The sequence below is a fragment of the Pipistrellus hanaki genome (genome assembly GCF_964339955.1).
Source record: "Pipistrellus hanaki genome assembly, chromosome: 16".
NCBI classification, from domain to species: Eukaryota; Metazoa; Chordata; class Mammalia; order Chiroptera; family Vespertilionidae; genus Pipistrellus; species Pipistrellus hanaki.
In genome coordinates this window covers 46,948,439-46,965,146 of record NC_140518.1, presented here as the reverse complement: position 1 = coordinate 46,965,146, position 16,708 = coordinate 46,948,439, and the positions used below count along the sequence as shown (strand labels likewise).

The following is a 16,708-nucleotide window of genomic DNA, read 5'->3' as shown; positions in this document are numbered from 1 at the left end:
GGCGGGAAAGGTGGATGCGCCCAGACACTCGGGGACTGGCCTGCAGCTCTTGTCAGCGGGTCCTAAGGACACGGAGCTCCGTGTCACCCTGGGAGCGGGCAGGGAGGCTGGAGGGGAGAAGACAGCCCAGACCACAGGGCCCCGAGGGCCCAGGCCTCCCCGGAAGGGAGACGAGTCCCAGGCAGAGGCTGCAGGGAAGCCTCCACTGGCTTCGGGGGAAGACCCAGGACCCTCTGGTCAGCGGAAGCACACACCCTCCCAAAGAAACAAAACCCAGATTATAAATAATTTCATTTTTTATTCTCTGTACAAAACTCCTCAACCTACGAAAATAGTTTATAAATGGCAAAGTTGCACTTGAGCCGCAAAGGCCAGGAGGCTGGTGCGCCTGATGGACGAAATCTCTGGGAGGGAAGCAGGGCCCCTTGCCGGCCAGGAGAGCCACTGGCCCCTCAGCTGGTGACATTCACCTTCTCTTCCCTCCACCGGTGCCCGCAGAGCAGCGGCCACACGCCCGCCGGCCCCTGTAATTCCCCGACCGGCCGCCAGAGGCCAGCACCATCCTGGCCTCGGCGCCGGGTTGGGGAGTGGGCAGGGGGCGTTGGGTCCCGCTCCCTCGGGCCTCCCTGTCAATAGGCAAAAGCGCCAAGGATCTCCCCTCCGTCCCCATCGCTGCCGATGCAGTGGGCCCCTGGGCGGACTGTAGGCACTGGGGGGCTCTGCGCTGCCTCCAGCACGCGAGGCTCCAGCCGTGACACAGCCAGAGGCGGCGAGGCCGCTGGACGCCAGGGCGGGGCGGGCGCGGGCCTAGCCGGAGGTGACGGTGGTGCCGCCGCCCAGGCGCAGGAGCATCTGCTGGCAGTCGTGCAGCAGCCGGCGGTCCCCGAGCTTCTCCAGCATGCGCTCCGCCTCGGCCAGCATGCCCACGCGCTGCCCGGGCACCGCCAGCAGGCAGGGCGGCAGGCAGCAGGAGGCCAGCAGCAGGGCCTCAGCGTGCTCCCGCCGGGGGCGCAGCTCCGCCTCGGCCGCGCCTGCAGGTGCGCACAGCCCGTCAGGTGCCGCCTCCCCCCCTCACCTCCCCTTCCGCCCGTCCCAGGTGCCCCGAGCCTCAGGGCCCCTGGGGCGGGCGCGGAACAGATTCAGGGACACGTGGGCACATCCCTCATCGCCTCACTGGATTCCTCGGGCACCCCCTTCCCGCACCCCCCGCAAGCCACACCCTGTCCAGGCTGCTCCCACGCCTGGTGGGGAGGATGAGGCTGGCCCAGCGGCCCCGCCCCTGAAGGCCCCGCCCTTGAAGGCCCGCCCCCTAATCCCCTAATGGCCCCAGCCCCGAAGGCCCCGCCCCCTAACGGCCCCAGCCCCCAAAGGCCCCGCCCCTTAAGGCCCCGCCCCCGAAGGCTCCACCCCTGAAGGCTCCTCTCACCGCCTTTGCCGCAGGCGCCCGCCCTTTTCCTCAGGCTGCGGTCCAGGAGCTGCTGGGTCCGCGTGGGGCTGGCCCCCGCCATTAGCCGGGCCGTGGCCTCGTGCAGGAACACCTGGCAGGAGGGCCGGTGAGTCGGGGTTCGGGCCAGGCCTCCCTCCCACACCAGCTGCCTCCGATGCCCCGCGGGCGCGGACTCACCCTGCGCATGGCGGGCTGGAAGCTCTGCGCCAGGCGCCGCAGGCCGCTCAGGTCCCGCTGGAAGCCACGCAGCTCGAGGGCCGAGGCCGGGGCGCCGCCCGGACCCTGCGCGGCAGGCTGCCGCCTCAGCCACAGGCTGGTGCGGGCCCCGAGGAGCAGGTCGCACAGGAGCAGCTGCATGGCCTGGGGGTGGCGGGCGGTCAGGGTCACGGGGACTCCGGCCGTGGGAGGGGAGGGGCCTGCGGTGCCGGGGGCCGGCTCCGGGCTGCACTGCCGAGGCACTGCACCCACCTCACACATGCAATGCAACAGCAATGCACCTCGGGGCCGCCCGCTCTCCAGGCCCCACGCCCGCCTGCCGCACTGCACACCCACCCTCAGGGGCGGGAGCCCGAGGGGAACCGCTGTGCCCTGGCCCCGCGCCCTCGCCAGGCAGCCAAGCAGCTGGGCCCCCAGGCCTGCTCCTCTGGGCTAACCCACCGTCTTCCGCAGCCCGGGAGGGAATGACAAGGACTGGAAAGGCCGTGCCCGCAGACCCCCGGGCCCCACCCCGCCCTCACCTTGTCCAAGGAGCTGCCGGCTGTGGTGGTGGTCAGGCTGTCCTGCAGGCACTCGCTGGCCTTCTCACAGATGGCCAGGCCGGCCGGGCTGGAGTCGGCCTTCCTGCAGCCCAGCAGAGCCCGAGCCGCCTTGAAGGAGAGCAGAGCTGCCCTGGGCAGGGGTCTCCTGGGGGGCAGGGCGGGGAAGGGGGTCAGAGCAGGCGTGGGCCCAGAGCCCCCCGCCCTGGGCCCAGCTTCATGGCAGACGGTGGCGATCCCCACTGCACAGCGTGGGGGGGGCGGGGGGCAGGAGCAGGGGCTGGGGCGGGGGCGCTCACTCGGACTCCTGCAGGGCGCGGGGCGGGCGCTCCACCAGCGGGTACAGCCGCGCCGCCGCCTCCTCGTCCCGCCGCAGCCAGTGTGTCACCACGGCCGTCAGCGAGGCCCACCACTGGGCCACGGGGTCTGCGCCTGGGGGAGCGGGTGCGGAGGGAGGGTTCCTGAAACAGCCCGCTCCGGGGCCGCCCGTGGAGCAGGCTGGGGCAGTCCGGGCAGGGCCAGGGCTCACCGGGGGTGGCGGCCACGCCGGAGCCCACGGAGAGGCTGCAGGCCGGGGCTGGGGCCGCGGCCGCGTCGGAGCAGCTGTGCAGCAGCTGGAGGTAGCCCAGGGCCTCCGAGAACTCCCTGTGGGGCGGCGGGGGTTAGGGTGGGCAGGTCCCGGGCGTCCGGGAGGGCACCGGCCCTTCACCCCCCCCAGCACCGCCCGCGCCCTGCTCCGAGGGCACCGTCACCCCCCGGCTGGTGGGAGACGCGCCAGAGAGGAGCCGAGACCGCCGAGGCCACCATGGCGAGCGGACAGGCTCCTGGCTCCGTCACCTCCACACGCCCCCGGGACAGCCATTCCCAGGCCGCGGTGCGGCCCTGCCGCTGGGCGGAAGGACGGACACTCGCCTGTCCCCGTCCGCTGACGCGGGGCTGGGGCTGGGCTGGGCCACGCAGTGCAGGGCTCGCTCCAGGAGGTGTTCTCGGAACAGCTGGGCCACCTGCGCCAGGGGGTCCACTGCGGGAGGGGTGAGTGGGGAGCTCAGTCTCCACAGCCCTCTGGGCAGTAAGAGGGTGAGTGAATGCCCGGCCCCTGCCTCCACAGCAGGACCTCCCTGACCCCCGCCTGGGGTCACCTCCCACACCCGCCCCTGCCCCACACCCGCCTTTCCCTCTGAAGAGGCCCAACTGAGACCAGCCCCAAAGCAACCGCGGACAGCCAGGCACCGAGATGAGGGGTGAGGCCAAGAAATTCAAGTGGAGAACAAAGGCGGGGGGGGGGGGGGGGGGGGGCGGGGCGGGGCAGGGCTGGGAGAGCACCTGGGTTCCCCGCCGAGCTGTACAGGCTCTCCCTCGGGGGGCTGCGCAGGGCCCAGTCTCCATCCATGAAGAAGCGGTGACCCACTGGGTGGCAGAGCCACTGCATGGCAGCGGGCACTGAGCCGCTCTGTGCCAGGCAGGCCTGGCGGGCACTGCTCAGGAAGAAGCGCTGTGGGGGGGGAGGTGGCTGTCACTCTGCCCCGGGCAGTGCCCCCGTCCCCCGCGCAGCCCCCCACTCCGCACAGCCCCCACTCACTGTCAGAAAGTGCGAGGCCCGCGGGAGGTGGGTCTTGACGGTCAGGGCAGCAGCCACATAGACGTCAGCCAGCGTGGCCGCGGGCACCGCGTCCCCCGCGCACTCCGCCAGGTTCAGGGCGCTGAGCGCCAGGTTGGCAGCAGTGAGGCGCCCGCCGGGGTACTTCCCTGGGAGACCACGGGGCGTGAGGCTGGGGTGGCACAAAGGCGGCAGGACCCTCAGCCCAGCTCCTTGCCCGCCGTACCCGTGGCGTGGAGCTGGTGCAGCCGGTGGTAGACCAGGGCTGCGTCGCGGGCGCTGGCGCGGGCATCTGCCTGCAAAGCACCGTCCCTGTGCAGACCGCCCGCCCGGCCTGCCAGCCAGCGGCCCAGCCAGAGCCGCTGCAGCAGGTGGCGGAGGAGGTTCCAGAGCAGGCTGCAGGCCAGGTCCAGGGGGCAGGTGGGCAGGGGCCGGCCCAGCGCCCGGAGGGCCAGCTGCAGCTGCTGGGCGGCCTGGGCGCAGTCCCCCTGGAATAAGGTTCCCGGTGAGGCCAGGTGGGAGTGCCCTGAGCCTGACATCCCTCCAGCTCTGACGGGCCCTCCAGCGGGGTCCCCGCTGAGGCCACGCCCTCCGCAGCGGGTCCGGGGGAGACTGAGCAGCAGACAAGAGCGCGAGCACAGGGCAGGTTCCTGGCCCGCCCGGAGGGCAGGGAGGAGGGGTGATGCCCGCCCGCCCCGCCCGGCAGCCCTCACCCTGGCCAGGTCCAGGTCCGCCTGCTTGCGGTGCCTCCAGAAGTGCACGGCGGGGCCCGAGTGGGGCCGCGTGACCGGCTCTCCGTAGACGAAGAGCAGCGCCAGCGAGCCCAGCACCAGCAGCCCGTTCGTCAGCCAGACCAGCGGGGGCAGCAGCCGCGGCGCCCAGCCGGCGCCCTCTGCGGGCAGACAGAGGCTGGGAGAGCTCCGACACCAGGCCCGAGCCCACAGGCCTGGAACCTCCGCCCCGGTTCCCCGCCTCTGCCAGCCGCCTACCTCCGTCCTCGGTGCCCAGCACGCTGCGCCCAGAGCCCGGGTGAGTGCTGGTGGCGCCCGCGGGGCCGGGGAGAGCCCCGCTGCCCAGCAGGGAGGCCAGAGGGTTGCAGGAGAGACAGAGGAAGAGGAGCGTGCACAGGGCCAGGCGGGAGCGGTCCAGCAGGCCCCGGCTGTGGGCGGGCGGCGGCTTTGCCTGTGGGGGCGGGAGGCCGAGGAGGTCGGAGCGTGGCCTGGGCAGGAGGGCCGGGCTCCTCCCGCCCTCACTGGGACCCCACGCGCCCGGGGCCTCCGGCTCTGTCTGTGAATGGAGGTGGAGGCTTCAGGGCTTCTTCCTGGCCCAGCTCCGGGGGGAGGGCATCCAGGGACCCCACCTGGCTGTCCTCGAAGACGGGGCTGTCGGGCTCCGAGTCGCTGCCGCTGCCGCCGCCCTTGCCGCCGAGGGACAGCGGGCTGCTCCGGGAGGGGGAGCCCGCGTCCGAAGGCGGGGGGCTCAGCGTGTCCACCTCGGGCTTTATGCCCTCCATGGGCACGTCGGCGTCTCCTCTCCCGCCGCAGGCCGGCACCAGGTCCCTCAGAGGCTCTAGGGCAGGAGAGGAGGGGCTGGGGCGGGGCGGAGACCCGCCCACACCACCTTAGGCCCGGGGAGGGACTGGCTTCTGAGGGCTCACTGGGGGGAGAGAAGCCTTGTAGGGCCAGAGCTTAGGGTGAGACGGGCTGGGGCAGGGCCAGGCCCGGAGGCCAGGACTCACTGCTCTTACGCGCAGCAGCGCGCAGACCGGAGTTTTCCTGCCTGAGCCGCTGGTTGCTCTGCTGCAGGAAGCGGATGTAGTCGATGGCCTTGCGCAGGACGGCCGACTTGTTGAGCTGCGGCGGAGACAGCACGGGAGGCCCAGGTGGAGGCGGGCTGCTGGGAGCAGCTGCCTCAGGGCCTTTGAACTGGCTGTTCCTGCCGCATGCGATGTCCCTCCCGTGCACCGTCCTCGCAGGAGGCGGAGGGTGAGCATGTGAAATGCCACCGCGGTGCCTCCCTGCCGGCAGGCGGCACATCCCTGCCCCGCACGGCGCACCCCTCACCAGGGCCCTGCCCGACGCCGGCACTCCGGGAGGCCTCCCCCGAGTAATGAAGCCTCCGGGCAGCCTCCCGTTCAGCTCCCGTTCAGCTCCCCGACAGGAGGGTCTGTCTGTCTGTCCCCTTCGTTATCCCCGGGCACGGGGAGCCCCCAAGCTCAGCTGAATAGACCAGTGGCCAGACAAGCAGACGGACCCCCGGCGGCCCCCTCTGGCACCCGCGGCCGGCGCCCGCACCTTCGCCTCGGCGCCCACCACCAGGTCCTTGAGCTCGATGATCTTGTCGTTGATGGAGGAGCGGTAGCGCTTCTCAATGGCGTTGTGGGCCGTCCGCTTCTCTCCGCGGCTCTGGGCCGCGCCCGGGGCCTTCCCGCTGGCCACCAGCCGACTGATGGGCAGCTTGTCGGCGTCCACGACCAGCGGCACCGTGGCCAGGATGGCCCCGCCGCTCACCAGGGTCTGCGGGGCCGGCACGGGTCACCGGGCGGCCCGCGTGAGGGCGCACCCACCGCCGCCCGCCCTGCCCTGGCCACCCACCTGCAAGGGCCCGGTCTGCACCGCGGTGCCCGCGGCCAGGGAGCCGCCGCCCGCCGCCTTCCCGGGGGCGCCCAGGTCGGCCTTCACCGTCGTCAGCAGCAGCGAGTCGGCCTTGATGAAGTGGGGCTGCAGCAGGACCTGGGCGGGGAGGCCCCGCTGTGAGCCGGGCTGAGCCAGAGGCTGCCACCCCCACGCCTGGCCACCCCCTTACCGGGACCTGCTGGATCTGGGAGGCCACAGAGGCAGCGCCGGGGGCCGCTGTGCTGGGGGCTGTGGCTGTCAGCAGTGGCTGGGGGGCTGCCCCCGGAACCTGGGCGTGCAAGGAGACCGGCGGGCCCCCTGGGGGGCCAGGCCGCGGCTGCGGGGCGCTCCCTGGAGGGGCCCCTGCAGAAAAAGTCGGGGCTGGGGACGAGCTGCCCTAACCCACTTCAGCCCGGCCTCGGGGCCTGTCACGTGACCGTGGCGAGTCACACCCCCGAGGCCTGTTTCCTCCCCAGCGCCCTGGCCTGGCTCTGAGGTGAGTGGCTCCCTGCCAGGCACATGTGTCCAGTAGCGGAGGGAGAGGCAAAGCTTATTAGCCCACAGGACACCAGTGCTGAGACCACCATGTCACCGCCTGCCAGCTCCTGTGCTGGCACCACAGCCGCCCTGCCCTGCCCTGCCCGCTCCCCCCCACGCCCTCACCTGTGGGGAAGCCGGGCCCCGGGCCCGAGCTGAGCTGCGGGGCCGAGGCCGGGAAGCTCTGGGGCTCGAGGGCCCCTGGCAGGGGCTGCGGGGTGGGGGGCTGCAGGATGGTCAGCGGCACCGGCTCCTCCTTGATCCCAGGCCCGGGGGAGAAGGCGGGCCCGGACGGGTACATGTTCAATGTGGGCGCAGGATGGGGAGGCGGCAGCAGTGGGGGCACTGCCTGGGGCCCCCCCAGAAAGCCTTCGAGTGGGGAGCTCATGGTGGCATGCGGCGGGGACGAGCTGCCCGGGGAGCCGGCGTCGGGGCGCGCCGGGTCTGCCGCTCCGGCCCCCGCGTAGGGCGGCTCGAACAGGCCGGGGAAGTCGGCGTCCTGGTTGCTGAGGAGCTGAAGCATGTCTGGGGAGGAGAAGGGCTGTGAGGACAGGAGCCGGCTGGCTGGGAGAGCGTCAGGCGTGTGCCCGCCCCATCCACACGCGGCACAGGCGAAGGCAGTGCACCGGGGGCTGTGCTTCCGGGCCCCTGACGGAGCCACCGTGGCGCCTCCCCTGGCCCACGGGCAGGCCCGGGCGACGCACGGCCGGGGCCCAAGGCCCCTTCCCGGGGCCCACACCTCGGCCGAGGCAGAGCGGGGCCGGCACAGGGCCGCAGAGCCGCCCTCGCCACCGTCCTCCGCGGGACAGAGTGTCCGTGTTCTGCCCCAACTGCCGCCCCAGCACGCCGGGCCGCTCCGGCTCGGTCCCTCCACAGCTGTCCCGAGGCCCCTGCAGGCTGGGACCTCTCCCCGACAGCCAGCCTGGCCGCAGGCCACCCCAGGCGGGAGCAGCGGGCGCTGGGTCAGCCCGGGGCCTCTAACCCACTACGGGCAGCTACCCACTGGGTCACAGTTCCTGCAGGGCCCCTGAGCCCTGGGCCCCAAAAGAGACCTCAGCCTGAGCTCTGGCCTGTCCACTGCGGTGGGTGGGGCCGGGCCTGGGCCTCCCTCACTGCCTGTGGCCTCATCCCTGGCCACACCCGGAGGGGAGAGGAGGAGAGGGGAGGGGAAGGGAGGGGAGGGAAGGGAGTGGAGGGGAGCCCCTCTTGGCAGGATGCTGAGGCCTCGCTGGGAGGCAGCTCCCCTCGGTGCTGCCTGGCTCCTTCCTCGGCTGGTGCCCAGGCCCCGGTTACTGCGGGGCGCCCTGTGGCCTCCAAAAAAGCAACAGGAGTGCCGGCTCAGCCTCCCTGGCCCCAAACAGAAGCACGTTGTGGGCCCCGAGGTTATGAGGCTCATAACACATTCCCCTTGCAGCCTCTCCCTCCCTCGCCGTCCTCACTGAGCCTCTTCCATAGATGGGGAAACTGAGGCCCCAAGGAGAACGGCCCGCGCTGGGGTCCGGGTTAGACGCCCAGACTCCCGCCCCGCGGGGAGGAGGGCCCCGGGCCGGCGCCGCCTTCCCACCCCGCGCGGCCGCGGCGGGCAGCGCCCGGGGCTGGGGCGCCCTCGGCCGGCCTCCCGCTCGGCCTGACCGCTCGCGGCGCGGGGCCGGGAGGGCGGCGCGGGCCTCCGAGTACCTTCGAACGTGCAGTCCATGGCGCCGCCGCTCCGCCGCTCCGCCGCACCTGCACCTGCCGCCGCCGCGGGCATGGGGTGAGCGGCCGCGGCCAATCAGCGCGCCGCCGCCGGCCCCGCCCCCGCCCCGCCCCGCCGCCCGGCCTCAGGTTTCACCGCTCGGGGTTACCCCCGGGCACTGCCCGCGGCCGGCGCCGGGGCACTGGCGGGCACCGCGGGCACAGCCAGCACCAGGCTCCGGCGGGGCACCCCTGGCTCCCGACACCCCGCGGGTCGCCACCCTCGAAGCCTGTTTAACCCTTAGAGCACCCTTCCCAGGGCGAGGAAGGCACCCCCCACGCACCCCCAGAGCTCACTGCGGCTCCGGACCCCGCACAGCCGTCCCTTTGCGGAGGGCGGGCGGGGTGTGGGGGGGGCGGGGGGTCAGGGAGGTCTGTCTTGCCCCCCGTCTGCTAGCCCCCCGCAGTCCAGGGAAGGCCTGATCCTGCCCTGGAGGGTCCCTCTGACGGGCGAGGGAGGCAGGTGCAGCCCCAGGGGGCAGGCTCTGGGGGTCCTGGGGGGGTACGGGGGCCACTCCCTGTGCGAGGTCAGCGTTGAACAGATGAACCGCCTGGCCAGCCTCCAGCGCAGACCCGGCCCGGCCCTGCGGCGGCTGCCGGCGTGGAGGGGCCGCCCGGGGCAGGCAGCGTGGCGGCAAGCAGGTGGTGCTGGCTGGAGCCTCTCCAGGAGCCTCCGTAGGAAACTGGACCTGCTTCCTCCCCACCTCCTCCCGCGGTCCCCAGGCCCTCGCATGGCCCCCGGGCCAAGGCCCCGGAACCCTCCTCCCCGTCCCGCGCTGGTGCTCCCTCACTGAAAGCACACCCGCCGCCTTCTGTCCTCGCTGGGTCCGCGCCCCCAGCCGCACTCTCCTGTCACCAGTTCCCCGCGCCGCGTGCTCGGTCCGCGCGCCCAGAGGAGGCGGCATGGGGGCCGCACTCCGTGACCCTCCCGGAGGACTGGCCTGGGCAGAGGACTCGGGTGGCTAAGCGGGGCTGGGGGAGACGAGGGCCTGGGGGCTGCAGGGAAGCGGCCATCCCTGCTCCCGTGCCTGCCCTGCCCCATCTCTCTCTTCCCATCTCTGCTGGGCGACCCAGCCCCATAGCCCCCACCCCAGACGGAGCCCCGGGGCAGCCCCGGCCGCACTGGCTGTGTGACCCTGGGCAGCCGCCCCCCCCTCCCCGGTCCAGAGGAGGCTCTGAGAGCAGGTGAAGGGTCGGGCTGGAAACCCGCATCCCCTGGTGGGGAGGTTCATGGAGAGTTTAACCTGCAGCCCAGCTGCCTCCCGCCTCCCCCGGCCCCACCTCCGGGAGCCAGGACAGCGCCGCCCGGATCCCAAACTGAGCAGCAACCTCAGCCCTGGAGCTCCGGGCAGAATTCTGCCGGAAGGCAGCTCAGAGCCAGCGCTGACCTTAGGGGAAGAGGAGGAGGTGCAGACTGGGCCTCAGTGCCCGCGCCCCATTTTTCACCTTCCCTGCCTCCTCCTCCAGCCTGAGTCCCTCCTTCCTCCTCTCTTTCCTCCTCTTCTGTCTTGATTCTATCAGGACTCAACAGGAAACCTGAACCCTCCTGCCTCCCCCCTTCACACCCTCCCAAGGCAGATGTGGGTCAGCCTTTCAGTCTCTGGCCTGTTTACTCTGAGAGGCCACAACAGAAACCCTGGAAGGTCTCACCGTAAACCTGCAGGAGCCCAGCTCTGACCATCACAGACGCTACAGCCCGTCCAGCCTGCGTGAGGCCTCAAGCCCCAACCGTACATGCCTTCCATTACAGGACGCTTGCCGCCTCTGAGGCGCGGCCTGTTCATGAGCCCAGATCTGTATCTCTGGTCATGACTGCTGTCCTGTGTCCGCTGTGTCAGGCCTCACAGGCACCGGAGACACGGACCCCGCACGGAAGCGGCCTCGGCGGGCGATGCCCATCTGCAGGTCCGGAGAGGAGCGTGCGGGGCCGTGAGCTCAGGGAGGGAGGGAGGCAGGTAGAGTGGGAAGGGGATGCGTGGTCAGGCAGGCCTCTCTGAGGACGTGACCCGAGGGAGCGAGGGAGCGAGGGAGCGGCCACGGGGCGGGAGGGTGCCCTGGGCAGAGGAGACAGAGTGCAGATGCCCTGGGCAGGGAAGAGGCATGCGGACAGGAGGCAGCGTGCTCAGTGGGCGTGAGGGTGGAGGTCAGGGAGGCAGCGAGGAGCGGACTCCAACCCCGTTGCCCGTCACCTGAGCGAGGTCGCCATCCTCGCGGGCACGGCAGGAAAGGCCCCTGTGCTGCCCTGTGCTGCCCAGGCCGGAGGCCTCTGCCAGGAGTGTGGACAGAACACGCCGCCTCCCCCACGGAGGCCGGCAGCTCCGCCCACGCTCACCTCTGCCTGCTGCACGGAGGGTGCAGGGCGCTGGGCGACACTCCGGGCGGGGACTAACACAGCTCTGGGCACTGAACCCAAGAGTATCGTCCTGGCTGGTGTGGCCCAGTGGATAGACCAGCCCCACTTCGTCTCCCACTCAGAAACCCAGAATCCCCAAGAGGTGGACGCTCAGAGCTAGGAACCATAGCCCAGAACCATGGTCAGCAAACTGTGGCTCTCACATGCGGCTCTTTGGCCCCTTGAGTGTGGCTCTTCCACAAAATACCACGGACTGGGCGAGTCTATTTTGAAGAAGTGGCGTTAGAAGAAGTTTAAGTTTAAAAAATATTTGACTCTCAAAAGAGATTTCAATCGTTGTACTGTTGATATTTGGCTCTGCTGACTGATGAGTTTGCCAACCACTGGCCTAGAACATCCTAGAAACCTTCACCGCAGGCGCCTTGGATAACCACTGCCTCCGTTAGTTTAGCTAGACATGTTAGGTGCCAGGTCCTGGCCAAGTCCTCTAACTGATAACTGGTTGAGGGCCTATTATGTGCTGTGTACTGGCCACAACTCGGAGAAGCTGGTGTGTGGTGACCCCCGTGCGCTAACGAGAGCCTGAAGGTCAGATTCGCGTGGCCGCACACCACCCATCAGCAAGCCCTCCGGCCCAACCTGGCGGCAGCAGCTCGGGGCCTCGGAGCCCTGAGGGCAGGCCTGAGGTGTGAGCCGGAAGGCAGGCTCGTGGAGAAAGCCGGTCCGATGGGGCTGCGGCAGGGTTCCCGGTCAGAGTGGGTTTCTCCCCGCTACCAGCTCTCCCAGCCCTGCCCACACCGCCCACACCTCAAACCCGGTGGGGCTCACAGATCTGGAACCAAGCCAGGCCCCCCTTCCCAGGAGCCGTCAGCCCAGGTCAGGGTGCGTGGCCACAGAACCTGGGCCTGACAGAGGCAGGCAGACACTCCTCCGGCCGCTCAGCCACTCCCTGAGGCGCAGCTGCTGGAGGCGAAAGTCCAGGCCGGCTTCTGGCCGGCAGTGACCCTGCCTGGGCTGACAGGTCACTCAGGGTGTTTCTGTCCAGTGAGGTGACCCCTGAGCAGGAGGTAACTCCCAGCCACCCGTCTGCCTGTCTGTTGGACCCGCTCCCAGCATGCTTCTCTCTGTGCCCCGCCCTGCCCGCTCAGGGCATCGGGGCTCCGGGGCAGAACATCTTACAGCCGCTACCCCTGCTTCCCCGGGCGGCCCTGCGGTCAGAGGCAGGCACGCTCCGGGGAAGCCCGCAGAGGGAGGGGGTGCCGGAGTCAGCTCGGGATGGCAGGAGGGCACGCTGGCACAGGAATTCTGTCTCAGGGGCACTGGGAGCCGTAGGGGTTTGGGAACGGGAGCCATGTGCTTGGAGCTGGGCAGCAGGCGTCGATCTCGGTGTTTTCTGGAGCGGACTGTGCTCAGAGGCACAGGGGGAGAGGTGGCACAAGCTGTGGCGGGTGGTGCCCGAGGGCAGTGTGGCCCCCATTGTCCTCAGCATCAGGGCTGCCCGAACCCAGAGCGGCATCACACAGGGTTGGGCCTTGGCGGCAAGCTGCGGTGCTGCTTAGGCGCCTTGGGGGAGAGGCCAGGCTGAGCGCTCTGCGAGGGGGCTGGGGGTGCGCACACAGCTGTCAGGCCCGGGGTGACACGGCACACAGGCTGTGGTCCCTCAGCCAGGGCTGCCGGAGGCCGAGGCCTCAGCGTGTGACAATCTGATAATCCACGGTCCACACACGTGCAGGACAGTCCCTTCGCCACGGCCGCTGGCCCCTGAGCAGAGCACGGACAGAGGCCGCCAGCACAGCTGACCCACAGCCACAGGCCTCTGCCCGGCCAAGCCGTCACATGGCAGAGGGCGCGGCCGGCGGGTGGGGCCGGGCCGTGGCTGGTGCCAGACCTCAGTCTCGTGACTCTAAGGCCACTCTGGGCTGGGGAGGGAGTGGCCTGCGGCCTCTGACCTCTCTGACCCGGGCCCCAGCACAAGCCCTGGAGCAGCCCTTGGCCTCCCTGCTCTATTGCCCACTCTCCACACCCGAACCGCCCTCTTAGGAGCCCACAGCCGGTCTGACCCCGCTCTGCCGTGATCTGGCTGTGGGAGTCAGAAACCCACCCACCCTCTCCGTGCCCCGGCACCCGTCTGTGGGAAGACCGAAGTCTCTCCCCTTGGGGTTGTGGGGAGGCCTCGGCGGTCAGCGCAGTGCCTGGCACACAGCAGGTGCTCAGCTAAGTCCCTAAGTCTGTACCCCAGCCACCAGGGGAAGCTTAGGACAAGTAACCCAAGCCCCTTGCCAGGACTCCCCCTGCTTTCTCAGCCTGCCCCTGCGTCCTGGCACCGGAGGCCTACATCCTGGCACTGCCTGGCGCACCTCTCAGCCCTTGCCCTGTCAGGGGCCTGGAGACCCTGCTCTTCGCACCCTCAGTCACTCTCCCTGGACCTGACCAACCTGCCCGGCCCCCGCCCGCCAGGCACAGCCTGTCTGTGGACGGAGCAGGAGCCTCCGAGCCAGTGTGACCGACCCTGTTGCTGTTTGACTGTTGGCATGAAACAAAGCAGGTGCCATCGGGCTCTCCTCTAATTTCTAAAAGCACAGCGAGCGGCTGCCGGGCTGCGGGCGGGAGAGCTGACCTTGCTGGGGAGACAAAGTGTTCTTCAACTGCCTGGGGATTGATGCCACCGGCTCGGTGAACGCACCGCACTCACTGGACTGTACACTGAAACGGGCAAATCCCATAATAGGCGAGTTACACCCCCTAAAGGGGGCCGCGGGCGTCTGGAGAAACCTGTACAGGCACACGTGGTCAACCGCTTCTCCGTGCAGGAAGTTTAAGGAAGGCTGTATTTTTTCCCTTTTGCTCACCTGTGCTTTCTAATTCTTCTACGAAGCAAAGAACTTAGCGGTGTAAACGGGGGAGGGGGGTCCCAGAAAAGGCTGAGTAACAAACAGAAATGCCTCAGAGGGCAGCCCTTACATCCAGTCCAATGAGAGTCCCCTGCCGGCGTGGCTCCGGGCAGTGGCACCACGACGGCGTGGTGGCTCGTAGGCAGAGGGGGCGCGGGGCAGTCTGCAGGCCTCTGAGGCTGCCTCTTCTTTTTCCACCCCCACCCCCTCCCGAGGCTGGGGCCTCCCCTGAAAACCGCCGCGGGTTCTGCACGGCAGGGCCAGCCGCTGGAAGTGGTCCGGCCTCCCGAGCTCAGGCGAGCGGACGGGGCTGGGGCAGAGGCCAGTTCTTTCTTTCCTCAGATGAGGGCGGGGCCTAGTCTGAGCTCCAAATGCCCCCACCCCAATGGCTGCCCAGTCCCGGCCTCTGGGTGCAGGTAGAAGGTTTCTCTAAATGAGTCAACAACCAAGGCCTGTGCCAGATACACCTGCTCTGATGGGTCCGGAGGGTGTCAGAGGGCTGTGTCCAGGTTCACGTCCTGACCCCAAAGCAGGTCTGCCCGCTTGGCCAAAGCGAGCCGCACTGCGGCTGTTGGCCCGGCTTGTGGCCAGGACAGCGGTCAGGGCGCCCCCCAGGGCGCCCCCGCCGGAGGGCAGAGGCGGCAGGGGTGGGCTGCGCTCCGAACCCGGCCGCACAGGCGCTCCGAGGCGTCCACCCCGGAGGTGGGGAGGGAGTCCTGAGCTGCTGGCCTGAGTTTCCCTATCAACCAAGTGCAATTCGGCCGGAGCTGCTGAACCTGGACAACCATGGAGGGCCACACCCTCCTAGGCACCCAAACCCCTCCTCCTGGGGACCCCTTCCCCGTACAAGCAGCGGCGATGCTTTAAGATGCCAAGAACCAGCTGGCGGCGCCGCCCTCCCGGCCGCCCTCGGGCACCTTCCCACCCACAGGGCGGCTCCCGCTCCTCAGGGCCCAGCGGCCTCAGCTCCGCGTCCCTCCAGAGGTCTGACCCGGCGCCGGACCCAGTGCCCACCCTGCCCACCCGGCTTCCCGCGCCCCAGGGCGTAGCCCAGCTGTTCGAGCTGTGCGTTGGGACAGGACTGAAATCCACAGAGCTTCCCCCCCACGCCCCCCTTCGGACCGCGGGGGGCGGGGGGGGGGAAGGCGGAGGGCGGAGGGCACCGGGCGCGGGGCAGGGGGCGGAGAATTGGAGGGGAGGGGGGCGCAGGGCGGAGGCCGGGGGACGGGAGGGGAGTGGGGCGCAGGGCGGGGGGGGGGGCGCAGGGCGGGGGGCGGAGTCTGGGGGCGCAGGGCGCGGAGGGCACGGGGCGGGGGCGGAGGGCACGGGGCGGGGCGAGGTGGTCCGGGGTGGGAGGAGGGGGACGGAGGGCGGAGGGCGGAAGGGGCGGGAGTCAGAGGGCGCAGGGCCGGGGGAAGAGGCTGGGGGCGGGGGGCGCGGGGCAGGGGTCAGAGGGCGCAGGGCGGAGGCCCGGGGCGCAGGGCGCGGGGCCGGGGGAAGAGGCTCAGGGCGGGGGTCGGAGGGCGCGGGGCGGGGGAGGGGGTCGGAGGGCAAGGGGCGGAGGCCGGGGGCGCGGGGCGGGGGGCGCGGGGCGGAGGCCGGGGGCGCGGGGCGGGGGGCGGAGGCCGGGGGCGGAGGCCGGAGGCCGGGGCGGGGCCGGCGGGGGGCGCACTCTGGCCGGGGACTGACCGAGAGTAACCCCGCGCCCACGTCACGGGCCCGGGCGGGGCCTGGCCAGGCCGGCCCGGCGCGGGGCTGAGGGCTCTGGGACGCGGTGTCCCGGCCGCCACCCCAAGGCCGATGGCGGGGCCCGAGCCGCCGCGCCGCGCCACCGGCCAGCGGCCCGCCCGCCCGGGAAGCCGCTCCCGCGCCCGACGCACCTTCGATGTCCGTCAGCAGCGCGGCGTCCAGCTCGCAGGGCTCGGCCAGCGCCCGCTCCAGGGCCGCGAAGGGCGGCTCGTCCATGGCGCTCCCCGGGTCGCCCGGCGCGCACGGCTCTCGCCCGAGCGCTGCGTCCGGCCCCGCGCCAGCGCCTCGGACTCTGGGCCGCGGCTCCGGGCGGCGCGCAGGCCCCGCCCCGGCGGCCCCGCCCCACCTGGCGGCCCGCGGCCGCTCCCGCCGCCGGAGCCCCGTCCCTCCCCGCGGCCCTCCCCCGGCGCCGCGGCCTCTCTGAGTGGCCGCCGGGACCCCAGAGGGCCTCCCTCCTGGATGAGGGTCTTTAGGACCAGACAGACCGCCCCGCACAGCTCCGGCCTCAGTTTCCTCAGAGAACGGGACCTGGGATGCCCTTCTGCAGTTGGCGGAGGCTGGTGATGTGCGAGGTTTCCGGGTCCCACGCGGGCCTTGGAGGAGGCTGGCTGGTGGGTCCTGACTTAACAAGCCTCCTCCCTCAGGCCGGGGAGGCAGAAGGGCTTGGACCGCCCTTAAGGTGGCCTGGCCTCAGTACCAGGAGAGGAGGACCAGGCGTCCCAAGATCCAACCTGCCCAGGACCGCAGGCTCCACAGGGACACGGGGGAGTGGGGGGGGGCGGGCCCGGTGCCCATCCCGGGAGCAGCCAGGATGGGGCATGAGAGAGTGGCCACGGTGCTGAGGGTGCTGAGACCGGCCGGCTGCTCTGATGGACAGGCCGGGCTGGGGAGGGGACTGGAGTCGCACCCTAGGCCTGTGCTTGGGTCAGGCGGGAGGGTTCCAGCGAAGTGGATTGCAATAAGGGGAACATTCAGACATGCGAAATGGGAAAACATGAGCCCCTGTCCCCGGAGGCGTGCGCGCAGAGAG

General features: G+C 71.0%; 2 protein-coding genes across 3 annotated transcripts in view; both read right to left on the bottom strand.

Annotated features, from left to right (window-relative positions):
* Positions 1 to 16,708, bottom strand: part of SHMT1 (serine hydroxymethyltransferase 1) — a 1,020,383-nt gene that overhangs the window by 512,448 nt on the left and 491,227 nt on the right. The gene's annotated exons all lie outside the window — the stretch shown is intronic.
* On the bottom strand, positions 279 to 16,005 carry SREBF1 (sterol regulatory element binding transcription factor 1). 2 transcript variants are annotated; one of them, XM_084861494.1, is made up of 19 exons: positions 15,810 to 16,005; positions 7,078 to 7,476; positions 6,605 to 6,777; positions 6,394 to 6,531; positions 6,094 to 6,315; positions 5,538 to 5,652; positions 5,160 to 5,368; positions 4,789 to 4,981; positions 4,513 to 4,691; positions 4,026 to 4,287; positions 3,782 to 3,948; positions 3,526 to 3,694; positions 3,111 to 3,223; positions 2,732 to 2,843; positions 2,502 to 2,634; positions 2,185 to 2,350; positions 1,625 to 1,807; positions 1,427 to 1,538; positions 279 to 1,031 (listed from the first exon to the last, which is right to left on the bottom strand). In XM_084861494.1, the coding sequence occupies exons 1-19, from the start codon at positions 15,892 to 15,894 to the stop codon at positions 808 to 810; spliced, it is 3,354 nt and encodes a 1,117-aa protein (XP_084717620.1). In that variant the 5' UTR covers positions 15,895 to 16,005; the 3' UTR covers positions 279 to 807. The 2 variants fall into 2 exon arrangements, with proteins under 2 accessions (XP_084717620.1, XP_084717621.1); XM_084861495.1 differs by having other exon boundaries at positions 2,732 to 2,847; positions 3,115 to 3,223.